Below are 13,571 nucleotides of genomic sequence, written 5' to 3'. Positions count from 1 at the left end.
AGTCCACCGGACTATAAGGTATCCAGACACGGAAAGAACTAAAATCAGATTCCAGATTTTTTCCAACAAAATAATCATGGAAATATGAAAATAAATAAATAAATAAATTCTTTGAACTAGTATTGCAAATATAGCCTGATGGACCTTAACGTCAAATCCCAGTGTTTCAATAGGAATGCTGAACTGGCGTGCGTGATTCTGCAGGGTTCCGGTGAGAAAGGCTTGTGGGAAAAAGAACCCGCTAATCCAGAACACAGGTGGGTTGCCGTTGGAGATCCATCGCTGGAAGAAACTGATCCTCTGGAGAAGGTCCGACACCCAGGAAGCCAGAGGCTTCATGGAGGGATAAGCCTGTCGAGAGAAAGCATGGCAGCTAGAAAGCAGAGACTAAAAGCAGGAAATATGTACAAATTTGGACATTCTAAACAGAAAACAAAGTGTTGGCTACAGTATATCTCTGAAACTTTCACATTATCAATACATATCATCTATCAATAAAGTCACATATTCAGGCTTTACAGAGATTGGACAACGTTATGTGATAATTTAAGTTATTTCCAGTTCTCTGTGGCTTGCCTTGGCTTTCCATATGTCAGGCACTCTGTTGTTGAACAAGCTGAGGGCCATAACCTCCATGTCTGGAGACATCACAGCCGAACCTTTCAGAGCCTTCAACATGTCACCGAGACTCTGACAAACGACCTCCAAAAGCCTGTTGTATCTAAAAGACAACAAATAAGAATGAAAAGCATCTTATGTATTGATCGCACTATACCAACGTTTCTGAACACATCAAAGAAAAAAAAACAAAAAACAAAAACAAACAAAAAACTGAAATGGAGCTGAAATAAACATATACACATTTTTAAGTGCTAAATATCTCTCAGTAGTCTAAAACTGAGTTTCTACTGGTTTCAGTCTGGCTTGTACAGCAAAAACAACCATCACACTTTTCAGATTTTTGTTTGAAAGACATTCAGAAAACCATTCGTCCTTTTTCTTTCACTTCATACCTTTGCACTACTTTATTTCGGTCTAGCACCCAAAATCAACATTGCAGTTGTAATAACAAGGGGGGAAAAAGCTCAGATTAAAGCTTATGAATGTTTTGTCAGACTGATCTCACCTGATGACCTCATGGACCAGCACTGCGTTTATGGCGCTGTCATACAGACCTGGGTACTTCTCAGTCACCGTATGAAGAGAGAAAGGCTGAGGGATTTTTCTAACAGTGCCGATCACAACCTCCTCCACTGTCTGAACTCAAAGAGGACACACAAACTGTCACACGTCTCTCATATTGACTGCAGGTTTGAATGAATAAGAACACACAGATGTTATTAGCACAAATAAAGGCAGAAACGTTATCAGTTGATGCCAGAACCTCATAAAATGTTTTGTCTCTAGTCGGCGTAGCGGGAGCTTGAGGCTGGAGACCAATCAGAGTGTCCAACAGGGCAAAGGTTTCATTCTGGGCAAACCGGATATTGGCGTTCTCATGGAGACCGAAGAGCTCAGGTGTATCATTGATGGGCAGATCTCGGATGTATGCTAAATAGCCCTATAGGGTGAGAGGTACAATGACATTTTACACAGTCTTCATACAAGTTACATTCAAATAACATTTTTTTAGGCGCCAATGACCTTCACACATCCTTATTCAGCACAAGTCATCACAACATTGTTTAATCCAAACAGAAAGATACCAACAGTCTCACCTCTTACGTTTCCTCATTTGTGATTTTGGGGATAGAGCAAAGAACACACTTTTTATTGATGTGAATGAATTAGAGTGTCGTACAGCATTTTAAACTTCTGGTTAGACGACTGATATTTAAATAAGAGTGCACCTTTCAGGGAAGCTTAGTCTCGAAGGATTGCTTTTATGCTCCTAATTTAAAACAACACATGATCAGAATTGTGGTTTTAAATTACTGACATGCTGTGTTCGTGTTCAGATGACTGTCCTCGATGTCACGTATTCCAGACTCGTCTGTTTGCGGCTCCAGACAACCTTCTCAGTTTTGTAAGCCAACTGATTCACTCAAATTTGATTCTGAACGCACACCATCAATCAAATGGCTCTGTGTTTATCTAACCTCGATGCCCAGATTAGAGTCGACCTGCCGGTAGACACCAGAGTAGACGTGATCGTCACTAAGAACGGCAGGACAGTAGAAGTCTTCCAGCAGAGAGAGCAGACACCGTCTGTCCCAGATATCCGTCATGTGGCCGCCGTAATTAACCGCTCCGGCAGTGTTTTTTAGAAGCTGGTCATGTGGAGGACAAAAAAAAAAAAAAAAGACAGACAGATAAATGACAATGCCTACAGACACATACTTTTAGTCTCAGAGTAAAAGCAGTTCTATTTCAATTAGCCATTACAACGTATTTTGTAGGGATTTAAAGTCATAGACCACAAGAAGGTAGTGTATGACTGGGAAGAAGAAAGTGAAGGAAAAAATTTTGTTTTTTTAATGGATTTTACAAAAACAAAAATCTGAAAGGTTGACATGTATTTTCGTTCAACTTCTTTTATTCTAATTTCACAAAATAAAACTCACTGAAACTCAAAACAAGATCCTAAACGTTCAATAACTCAAGGAGCCCTGAGCAATCAATCATTTAAAAACAAAGAGTACGACACAACTGCAAACCTAATTAGACCAGAGCTTATGCAGGTTTCACCAACTCAAATGTAAGACTTTTAAACACATTTTAGGACCGTTAAGAATTAAATTTAAGACCCGATTCTCCACAGAAATGGACAAACTTCTTCCAGCCAACTGGTGATAAATTTGCACTGACTGCATAAAAGCAAGCCAGCTGGCTTGGGAAGGTAGCAGCTAGTTACTGGTAGCTGCAAGTGACTCAAGTTACAGAACGCAGTCTGAGTGCGACTCAAACTTTTGCCTGACAAAAAAGTTCCACCAGAAAATAATACATAGAATATACAACATTAAATAGTCCTGCCACAACAACATTTAATACCTGTGATTAATGTATTAATGCAAACTATTTTAAAAATACACATGTAAGACATTTTAAGGCCTTAATTTTAGATACATGACTTTATGTATGAGTTTTTAAGAATTTTTAAGGATGCACGGACACCCTACTAGACATGACTGTTCACTTAACTTGACAGGCCAGATGAGGGGAGCAGTAACCAGAGAAGCTGGATTGTAACTTTGGAGGTGATGCAGAGATGGATAAAACTTAATAAAAGGAAATAAGACCCAAAGCCCCAAGTGGAATGGGCTAGATCAGTCAAAAGAATGGCCCAGTCAAAGTCCCGATCTATCTTCACTGAGCTTAAGCAATATTAGAAAGAAGAATGGACAAACATTTTAGTCTCTGCACTTGCAAAGCTGATAGAGATGTACCCTAAAATACTTGCAGCTGTAATAGCAGCTAATTATTGACTTGGTAGAAATCTAAATAAATGCACACCACACTCTTCAGTTACTTACTGATAAAAATGTTTTGAAAGTTCCTTTCACTTCATATGTGATCTAATAAAGGGTATGAGTTGTTTTGGAAGGTACTATACAAGGCCCTATACAAATATGTCATGCAAGATTTATTTTTTATTTTTTTTGTGGTTTAGAGAAATGACAGACACGTTTGGTCTAACCACCTTGTAAGGGATGTCCTGGTACTGCTCCAAAAACATTTGCAGCTGGTCTACACAGACATCCAGGTCTTCGTCAGTGAACTCATAGGGAGTGTTAAACCCCAGTGGGCCAAACCGTTTGCGCTCCACGGCAACCCCATGGAACAGGCAGAGGGAGAGAAGCAGTTGCTTAAACTGGGATTCCTACGAAGACAGAAAGTCATTGTAAATAATTTGAACTACACCAGCCCCTTTGAATGAAACTTTGCGAACAAGACGAAACAAAAATCCAAATGAAATGTTTTAATAAATAATTTGGAGATGAACGTAAAGAGGGCGACATGGACCTTTGTTGAAGAAGACAGAAACTCGTCGGTGAATCTCAGGTAGGCTCTCTCCAGGTTTTCCCTAATGCCTCTTGGAGGCTCGGCAACAATCTTGGAGCCATTTCGAAAAAGGGATACTGGAATCTTCTTAAAGGGAATAATGGTTAGCCACAGACGGAAATCCTCGTGGACCTGTGCACAAAGGGCGTGGCAGTAAAAGAGTAAAAAAGGGTTCTATATAGTCCAAAGTTATTTTCAAAAAGATGAGCTCAGTTGTTGTTTCTTAAAGTATTGTTTTGTATGTCCTTACTTTTTTGGGACTGATGCACGCAATGAGTCGTTCCAGCGTTGGCAGCCAGTCGGGCACCAGGTGACAATTTTGGAAAATGACCCAGTGACCATTTTTCATAGCAGTCCGCATCATAGACTCAGGCATTGAACCCTGATGGGAATAACAGCAGAAGGTTAGGTAGTTTGAAAAATGGCAGGAGCAAAGTGAAAAATTGGACTTTAGGAGCGGGTAGTCTGGAGAATACTCTGATTTACGAAAGTTTAACTGTCCACACATTAGTGTAATACCTAGGGGAGGTTTAAATCGCAGTGTTCTGCAAAGCCCATTCAGAAGTGGATAGAACAACCACAATTGGAAAGTGTAGCTACTGTAGGTAAATATTTTCAGTGAAGTTTCCTTTAGATTAAGGCAATAACTCACCTTAAAACCGGCAGATAGGTTTATTTAATTTTCGCTGGAACGCTACATGTGGTAAAAGTAGTTTGAAGCAATGCTTGTATTCATCCAGAAACAATCGAGAAAACCACCTCAGAATCACAAGGACGAGGTAATTCAGAAAAAAAATAGAAAGAGAAATACAGAATATACAGTCGGACTTACCTGCCGTAAAGTCAGACAGATGCCGCTAACTTTCTCTGAGAAACCCATAACATCCGCAAACTTGTAGATGTCAGCAACGGGGTCAGTGCCAGGAGACAGAATAACGATGATGGGGTGGGTAGGGGACGACTCTTTGAAGGCTACAGACAGATCTGACATCTGCAGAGACACAGAACAACGTTCATATAGCAGCAAAGCCATCAAAACCATTACAGGTAAAAGTTCATTCTTGCGTTAACTTATTTTTGTGTAATTCTGTTTTGGTTGGGCATGGCCCAGTTACTGGTATCAATCCCACAGCAAGGTTGGAAAACGATACATTTCAAAACACCAACAATTTACCGTCATATTGTTCCCAACTTTTAATTTATTTAAATGAAATGCCAATGCTGGAGAGACCAAAGTGTTCTCTGCCTTTATGCAGCAGAGTACCGTCCCTCCCCCACTTGTTGCTGGTACTGCGGCTGAAATATTTTGAGTCCTGAGAAAAGGATAACATAAGCAGCCCCACTCATCACTCCTAATAAGATAATGTATTAAATTCACCTTGTTTTAAATAGTAGCATGTGCTTTTCAGTTACATTGTCGTTATATGTGGATGTTATTTGTTGCAGAGGTTTCTGTTTTCCTCTTTCTGCAGGTATGAAGCAGATGTCTAGCATGTTTTCTTATGTTCTCTAGCCTTTCTTATCTCCCTCTTCTGTTTTAACGCTTTTCCCCACCTCTTTTCCTTCCTTTTTTTCCCCCCATCATTTCCCCTTTGTTTTCTGTCCCTGTGTTCATTTAATTAAAACATGGACTTAATTCCAATTGAGATACAAAAGGTTGTTCACCAAGGAAAAATATGGATCAATCCATGTAATCAATGCAATTCACTTCCACGGTCAGCAGAGGGAGACAAAACTTTCACAATTGAAGAATTAGAGACCTCCAAGATGCTGGTAGGGAGATCAGAATATCTTCAGAAATGCTTGAATTAAGAGGAAAGTTAAGGCTTCAGGGAGGAGAAGGGTTTTTTACCTGAGTCTCTATGAAGGGCTCTCCCAGATGAGTAGACACAAAGTCCTGCACGGCGTAAATCACGCAGTCAGGCCGCAGGCATCGAAGGACCAGCAACTTCCGGAATGAGTTTAGGCCGGTGTCCCATTCCCCTGGGAGCGGCTCTCTTTAGACACACAGACACAGAAAGCCACCTTATAAGACTTTGACGTTTTCATCACAAACAAGTGAAGGGTGCATGTGTTTGTACGGGGTTAATCTTTTCATGCCTGTGGGGTTGCTTGCTGTCAAAAATTTTCTTGAAGCCCTCCAGATGGTCTGTGAAGCTTTTTGCCAGTTCCTCAAAGTTATCCAGAGTGCTGAGGTCTAAAATATCCTGCCAGGCCCGATCCGAGAGCCAGACTACTTCTGAGCTGGTCAATTTGTGGACTGGCTCCCCTCCAGACAGCAGGTACTTCCACTCACTCTGCCATAATATTAAAAGATTCAGGGAGAGTCAGCAAGCGAACATGGGCGAGGCCAATATGAGTCTTTTACCGACTCTTTTACTTACGGTTTTGATTCTATCCTCGTTCATCATGATGCGAGCACACAGGTAAAAAGCAAACATGAGTTTGTGTTTCTCAAACAGGCCTTGGCACACATTCACGTACAGGCTGAAGGTAAAGCATTCATTGATGCTGTTGATTCTCTCCTCCACTGTGTCTGTGCGACAAACGATGAAGATATCCAACCAAAATCATAAAAATGTTTCATATTTAAACTGATTATATTAAATACACACAAACAATTCTCCACAAAATCAGTCAGTTTCGCTTTGTACCTGCTGTGTCACAGTTGGCAATAGCCTTCATGAAGATGGCAAGGAACCATTCGAAGGAGTACTGGTACATCGGGTCGAGATTGGATAACTCTGACACACAAAAGAACAGAATCCGAGCCCGCACTGCCACTGGTGAGTACTTCAGACGAACAGCGTCAATATCCTGCTCCGTATTCTTTGCTTCCAGTATTTTAGTCTGTCATTAAATTAAACCCAAATAAAAGCAAATCAAAACCAACACCAATAGCAGCTTAAAGTACAATATGGCAACTTGCAAACACAGTCATAACCTTTGAACCTTTCCACATTTTACTCCACTATAATTTGGGATTTCCATTGTGACAGACCTATAAAGTAGTGCATGTTTGTCAAGCGCATTTGTATTCAGCCTCTTATCCTTATTACCCTAAATATAATCCACAGCGACCAACTGCCTTCAGAAGTTATTGAAAGAAGTTCACCTTTATGTAATTTAATCTCAGTAAAAATCCAGCTGATTTGCAAAGGCCTCAGAGGTTTGTTAGAGAACATTAGTGAACAAACAGCATCATGAAGGTCAAAAGACATGGCAGAAAAGTCAGGCAGAGCTGTGGAGATGTTTAATACGGGGTTAGGTTATAACACAATACAATCCTGCGCTTGAGGTATTTTTCAAAGAAGAATTGGCAAAGACTTTCGTGTCTAGATGTGCACATTTGGTAGAGAGGAAGGATGTTCAATTAAGGATTGACTGAGACTATGAGTGATTCACCATCCAATTAAAGACATGCTCTACTTTGTGTTGGTCTAGCACATAAAATCGAGCTAAAACCCTTTGAGGTTTGTGGTTGTAGCGTGACATGATATGTGAAACTTCAAAGTTTATGGATACTTTTTAAAGGCCGCATACATAAAACATTCAGTGATGACTTCAAGATCTATCTTTCCAATGGTCAGACCTTGATCTCCTTGGCTCTGATCTTACAAGCCTCCAGCTGTGGATTTAAATCCTCATCCACAAATCTCCCTGTTGCGGAGACGAGAAGTAGCACGATCTTATCCTCGACGTCCTTCAGTTCCTGTGTCATTTGGGCGCAGCTGACTATCAGTTTGTTCTTTGCCTCCTCCACGTCTGGAAGCTCCTCGGCTACCACCCGGCTGAGCAGCTGGTCTTCCATGCCGCTGATTGAGCACAAATTGTCTAGTCAAACACAGGGACTCCAAACAGAGGCATAAATAATAGAGCTGAAACACCAGGGTAGTGTATGATGATGTCTTCAGAATAAACATTTCAGACGGGTGTTTGGTTTCAGGTGTTTGGAGTTCCAAACTACTCTGGGCTGCGGTTGCCACTAAATATATCTTGTACTTGTACTTCCCAGTGATGCTGTAATTGTTACCATTATAAATCCATAAGTTACTACTATGCTTTGTTGCTTTTTTTTTCTCTCTTTCTGCAGGTGTAGAAGCAGACTTCTGCGTGTTTATTTGTATTCAGTCAAAGCTTCTTTCTCTCCTCTACTCTTATCTCCTTCTAGCTCTTTAAAATAATATAGAACGAACATTTCCAGTGTGAAACTTGTAAGACGAAAATGCTAGATTTATTAAATTTAGATGTAGATATAATACGATGACTCAGAATTACTGCTTTTACAAGACACAATAGAGTTTGCAAAAGATATTCATGATTTTTGAGTGCATTCACATATCAAGCAGGTAAGTGCCCTGAATCAGTGTAATATCGATGAAAAGCCGGATGCAAAATATGTTTTCTAACCCAGTTTTGTCAAACTATTGGGAAGCTCAACACTTTAACAGCTGCTATTTAGGAACCAGACTGACAGACCATTCTCTTTGAATCCAATCTTTTCCCCTGAGTCTCAATAATGACGCAAACGGTAATGAACAACAAAAATGAAGCTTCTCTGTTTTTTTTTTTCCTTCTACCGGTTGAACGTGTGTGTGTTACCTGGTTGACCCACTGAAATTAATGACGGTGACGCTGGCAAAAACCTCTGGAGAGTAATGTGGGTTTGGCAGCTTCGTGGTGATGTACAACCTGAAGTCCTCAGATAGCGGAACGACTGAGTCACCCAGCCTCAGCACCGTCTTGCCTTCCTCCTCAAAGGTCTATGAGCGACAAATACAGATTAGACAGCTCCGTTTCCTGAAAATGTTGAGTTTCTGCCAACAGATGTAATAGGATGAACGTGTAACCACCTGTAGGTACAAGACAGGTTCTATAGCCGGATCCAGCTCCTCTACTACATTCTCCACCAAGCAGGGTTTGCCATCAAGTATAGCATTCTTTATACCTTGGACGAATTTACTGTGACTGAGCCTCAAAACCCTCAGATCATTGACCCGCTCCTGGGTGAAAACAGCATCAACATAAGTTAATATATGAACTTTGTTAACTTTTTATGCAATACATCAACAACGCCAAGTAATTAAGGTACAATCTGAAAGACTTTACCATGTTTTTGATCCATCTGTTGGCTTGACCCTGTGGATCTATGAACAGTGTCCAGCGGGGAGAATACTGGGCAATTATGCTGTTTTCCACTGATGACGTATTACTGGGCAATCCTTCGATCTATGCACATGGAGTAAAAACATGACAATGAATTCAAAATATTCAAAATTCAGATCATTTGGAGATGTAAGCTTGTAAGAACAGGTTTGACCTAAGATGTAAAAGGTACTGAAAAATTGGTTTAAAAAAAATAAAAATAAAAAATAAATCAGCAAAAGGAATCTAAATCTATTTGATCGTAGAGCCTCCAATCACGGCCAGCTTCTGACCTTCCAAAAGTTTATCATGATAGGATCTCCTAAACTGCTGATCAAGTTAGTTTCCTCAGTGTGTGGAAGACCCAGCTCTTTGAAACATCTGAGCCATTCTTCTACTATGACTGTCCGATACTCGTCCTGAAGACAAAACCAGCAAATAAAAATGATCTTAGTGGAAATACACAGAGCTGTGCTAAAGTTACTCCCTCCACTTGTTCACATTTTGTCACCTACACAATTCAATGCCTGTAATCCAGGTTTTGATGTAAAAGATTGATTTAGAGCCACAAATCTATCCTCTAAAGTAGGCACCAATACACATGTCCTCATACGCTACCAAACTTCTGGCAAACTTACACAGAAGGGTCCAAGGTAAGTGACGTATCCTGCACACAGAAGCATGTCTCCGGCTAAATTAGAAACCAAATTATCGAGATGTATCACTGTCTCCTTCCAGTGCTCTTCGTCCTCTGCAAGCCCTTCTACCAACTGGAGAGCAAACAATAAACATGTGACAAAAGCTTAATATTTTCCTTTTGCCCTGAGCTATGAAGTTTTTTTTATGTTTTGTTTTGTTTTATATGTAAGCCTCAGTCTTTCTCCTGACCTCTTTTGCTCGGACAAGGTGAGCTTCGGTCAGTTCATATTCGTTGACCAGCTTTTCCTGCTTAGCCAAACATTGCTGGTACTTGTCCTCTAAAGGGGGAATGCTTTCTTCCACTTCTTTCAGTCTTTTCTGGCCATCAGAAACAACCTGCTGGGCGGCACTCAAGTCCTCTTCAGCCTCCTTGAGAACTTGCTGCAACGGTGTTGACAAGTCCGACAGTTTAGCGGCTCTCCCTGCATGTCTGTGAATCTTACATTTTGCACAGATACCGTTGTCAAGAGAATGCTTCAAGCAGACATTTCAGATCTCACCCATTTTGGTTCCACAGCTTTGAGCACAAAGTGATAGTCATACATGGCTCGCACCCACTGGCAGAGAGAGCTGCAGGTGACGGAAATCTTGACAAGGGCAGGAGGTTGAAATTCTTCATCGTCGATGTAGGGCTGTAGCAGACTGACAGCATCTTCTGAAATGTTGTCCTGCACAACAGGCATCGGGGGGGAACAGAATTAGTTTTAAATGCAGCAAAACTGGCAAAAGACAAATTGAAATTAAAGCATTTAAGTGCCAGCCGGAAATACAAATAAAACTTAACTACTTACTTGCTCATTAAAGTTCCAATCAAATCTGGTTGTAATGTGACAAAAAATAAAAACTCCAAATGTTAAAAGCCTTTGAAAATCTCGCTAAGTATTTCAGAGCACAACGGTTAAAATAAGTAGCGGTACATGGAAATATTTATGGGTTTAACTATATCTGAGGGATCTCTTTGCTTGATTAAAGACCTGTTGAGGGCAACATTGTCTCTATGTCCTTTTATGTAAAGCATTATAAGTGGTACGCCTACTATTCCATGTACCTGTATAATATCAGTGAGGTCTACCTTGTCATAGCTGTAGAGGCTCTCCAGAAACACCATAGGTTCTTGTAGGAGACCTTCAGCAGGTTCCATGTATTCTTCAAAGTTAGGCGCGTCTGGCGTTTCTGTAGCGCCCTTAACTGGTTCGATGCCTTTCATGATGCAAACTGCTGCAAGGACAAGCTTTATCTCCCGGGTATACTGCTCAGGGTCTTGGAGCTGTGAAATATATAAACCATTCAGGTCATAGCTTTAAAACGTATAGTGCAACACAGCTGCATGAAAGGTAACAAAAACTCCATGTACCTCAATGAAGCTGCTTGCATTGAGGGTCTTCAGGCTGTCGAGAGCTTTATCCAGCGTCTTCACAGCCTTGTCTATGTCTCGCTGAGCATTCACACTGATTGCCTTGGCAAAACGCTCTTTGTCTAAAACTTTTGTCTGCTCTTCTTGCACAAATTTACGAATCTCCACTGCGACTGCTGAAGTGTCCTAGTAAAAGAAAAGCCAGAACTCAATGTTCAACTGTCAGTGATAGCATTTTGTTCCAGTGTATAAAGGGCGGACAGCAAATCAGAATACCGTTATTGTATTTGTTGTTATACATGCAAGTAAGGCTCCTACACTTCTGTTGACATTTGCTTACATGAATGGTCTGCAAAGCGACTTCAACATCTTTTGCAGCTTCCTCCAAAAGTGGCTGCATCGCCTCTTCCTCCTCTTGCAGCCTCTTCACGACCTCAACTGTGCTACAAAGCTACAGACCCACCATAGAATAATCATCAAGTTACTAATGCTCACTCAATGCTAATTAAACACACATAATTCATTCCTCTAATCAGTTGTTATTCGGCGCCTTGCCTTGTCAAGACAGCCGTCTATGCGCTGACGAGAACTGTTCAGCTTCTGTTTCTTGTGTTCGGTCAGATCTGTGAAGAGTTTGATGAATTCTGCAAAGGTCTTAGCTGTGATGTAGTTGCATCGAGACAGCTCCGCCTGGTACTGCGCAGTCTTCTTGACCATCTGCTGATGAATGTTCACACACATCAGGGTCTGTGGAGAGAAATTTTCGGGTCATGTCTTCTGCGGACAGTAAAGCCACACTCCTGTTTGTCTTTCAAGACGTTAACATGAATCTGACGTAGTCACAACTCAGTCGGACAGCAATAGTAAAGGGATGTAAATAACTTGACCATCATCACTGAATGAGCGTTGGTTCACACCACGCAATTAGAAGGTTTGTGTGTGTGCTTTGCTGTCACCTATTGGACAAACTGTGCCAATTTCTGTTTTAGAAGATGAACTTTTCCCCTCCAACACAAAATTATCTAAATGTGCTGAATGCCAGGAAAATTAAGCATCCTCCCATAAATTACTTTCTGCATTCATTATGATCAGCTTTGTCGAAGCTGACCACAGTGACGAGACAAAGACGTGGACAGAACAGGTTCCTATGGTAGCTTTCTGTTGAAGGTGACAACTTACCCTTTTTGAGATTGACTACCTGAGAAAGAGTCAGCAAAGATCTGCTAACACCTTTCTGAAAAGACCAGAAATTTTCTTCAAAAGACACTACATGATTTTGTCATTTAGTGCCATTAATAAAATCTTCAGAGGCACAATTACTGGCCGCACTGCTGTGAATACATGAGCAGATCCTCTTTAACAAACTGACAGCACATTGTTTTTTCCTAACACACTTCACAAGGTTGGAGGACACAGAGAGAAGAATGTTTGACCATTGTCCTTTGCACAGTGTTATCTCCACTGATCTCTCTCTCTCTCCTCTATTCTCTCTTTTGTTCAGTTAACCCAGGGGTGTCAAACTCCAGTCCTGGGCCGGTGTCCTGCAACTTTTAGATGTGCCTCTGCTGCACCACACCTGAATAGAATAATTAGGTCATTAGCAAGGCTCTGGAGAACGTTTCTACACAAGAAGAAGGTAATTAAACCATTTCATTCCAGTGTTTTGTACCTGTGGCACATCTGAAAACCGCAGGACAGAGGCCCTTGAGAACTGGAGTTTGACACCTGTGAGTTAACCCTAAATGTTTTTGGTAGGATTTAGGTTTAAGCCCTGAGATGGACTTGGAAGAAAGTGTAAACTCTTTCTTTCTTTCTTTCTTCATTCTTTTCTTCTCTTCCTTTCTTTTTTTTCTTGTATGAGTGCATGGTTGTTTGACTTCCATCAAACAATGCACGGTTAAGTGAATATAATCACTGGATGAACGGGATTGCTATGAGCTGACTTTGTGAAAAAGAATAAGTTCTCAAACTCAAACTTCTAGTTTGAGTTTGAGAACTGAATAATAACTGAATGCAATAAAAGCTGAATTGATTATTATTATTATTCTTTTTTTTTTACAACAACAACAACAAAAAATACACAGGTTCGTAGAAAGAAGTTCACAAACCAGCTTCTTACCACGGTTTTCTTAGTCTCGGGACTGATATCCAGCACAAGAAGCTCATTTAAAGATGCTCTCGCAACAGCCTGCAGCGCCCCATCTGGCCAGGTGTCAAACCAGTCTAAGGTGCAACATTTCACCAGAGAAGGATACTGCCTCAACCGTGCACGGAACCCTTTACTTGCAGGGCTGGGGAGGTAAAGAAAAAAGAAAATCAATTTGCAAAAAAATAAAAATAAAAATAACATTAGCATTGAAAAGGAAGGATT

The 13,571-nt window shown here is 40.8% G+C and overlaps 1 protein-coding gene across 1 annotated transcript in view; it reads right to left on the bottom strand.

The window, feature by feature from the left end:
* The window catches only part of dnah1 (dynein, axonemal, heavy chain 1), a 37,196-nt gene that overhangs the window by 2,197 nt on the left and 21,428 nt on the right, over nucleotides 1-13,571 (bottom strand). The window contains exons 50-75 of the mRNA XM_016677069.1: nucleotides 13,320-13,491; nucleotides 11,756-11,947; nucleotides 11,541-11,651; nucleotides 11,201-11,386; nucleotides 10,919-11,113; nucleotides 10,347-10,514; nucleotides 10,036-10,227; nucleotides 9,786-9,917; nucleotides 9,441-9,566; nucleotides 9,112-9,231; nucleotides 8,856-9,005; nucleotides 8,605-8,765; nucleotides 7,595-7,817; nucleotides 6,657-6,852; nucleotides 6,387-6,538; nucleotides 6,103-6,299; nucleotides 5,855-5,999; nucleotides 4,835-4,993; nucleotides 4,253-4,384; nucleotides 3,964-4,134; nucleotides 3,641-3,820; nucleotides 2,100-2,270; nucleotides 1,385-1,561; nucleotides 1,127-1,257; nucleotides 577-721; nucleotides 145-351 (exon numbers count right to left, since the gene is read on the bottom strand). Of these exons, the coding sequence (XP_016532555.1) occupies nucleotides 145-351; nucleotides 577-721; nucleotides 1,127-1,257; nucleotides 1,385-1,561; nucleotides 2,100-2,270; nucleotides 3,641-3,820; nucleotides 3,964-4,134; nucleotides 4,253-4,384; nucleotides 4,835-4,993; nucleotides 5,855-5,999; nucleotides 6,103-6,299; nucleotides 6,387-6,538; nucleotides 6,657-6,852; nucleotides 7,595-7,817; nucleotides 8,605-8,765; nucleotides 8,856-9,005; nucleotides 9,112-9,231; nucleotides 9,441-9,566; nucleotides 9,786-9,917; nucleotides 10,036-10,227; nucleotides 10,347-10,514; nucleotides 10,919-11,113; nucleotides 11,201-11,386; nucleotides 11,541-11,651; nucleotides 11,756-11,947; nucleotides 13,320-13,491 (4,291 nt within the window). The remainder of the gene's footprint in view (nucleotides 1-144; nucleotides 352-576; nucleotides 722-1,126; nucleotides 1,258-1,384; nucleotides 1,562-2,099; nucleotides 2,271-3,640; nucleotides 3,821-3,963; nucleotides 4,135-4,252; nucleotides 4,385-4,834; nucleotides 4,994-5,854; nucleotides 6,000-6,102; nucleotides 6,300-6,386; nucleotides 6,539-6,656; nucleotides 6,853-7,594; nucleotides 7,818-8,604; nucleotides 8,766-8,855; nucleotides 9,006-9,111; nucleotides 9,232-9,440; nucleotides 9,567-9,785; nucleotides 9,918-10,035; nucleotides 10,228-10,346; nucleotides 10,515-10,918; nucleotides 11,114-11,200; nucleotides 11,387-11,540; nucleotides 11,652-11,755; nucleotides 11,948-13,319; nucleotides 13,492-13,571) is intronic.

This window comes from Poecilia formosa, unplaced genomic scaffold, assembly GCF_000485575.1.
Source record: "Poecilia formosa unplaced genomic scaffold, Poecilia_formosa-5.1.2 Scaffold147, whole genome shotgun sequence".
Classification (NCBI taxonomy): Eukaryota; Metazoa; Chordata; class Actinopteri; order Cyprinodontiformes; family Poeciliidae; genus Poecilia; species Poecilia formosa.
This window is presented reverse-complemented; position numbering and strand designations above follow the sequence as displayed.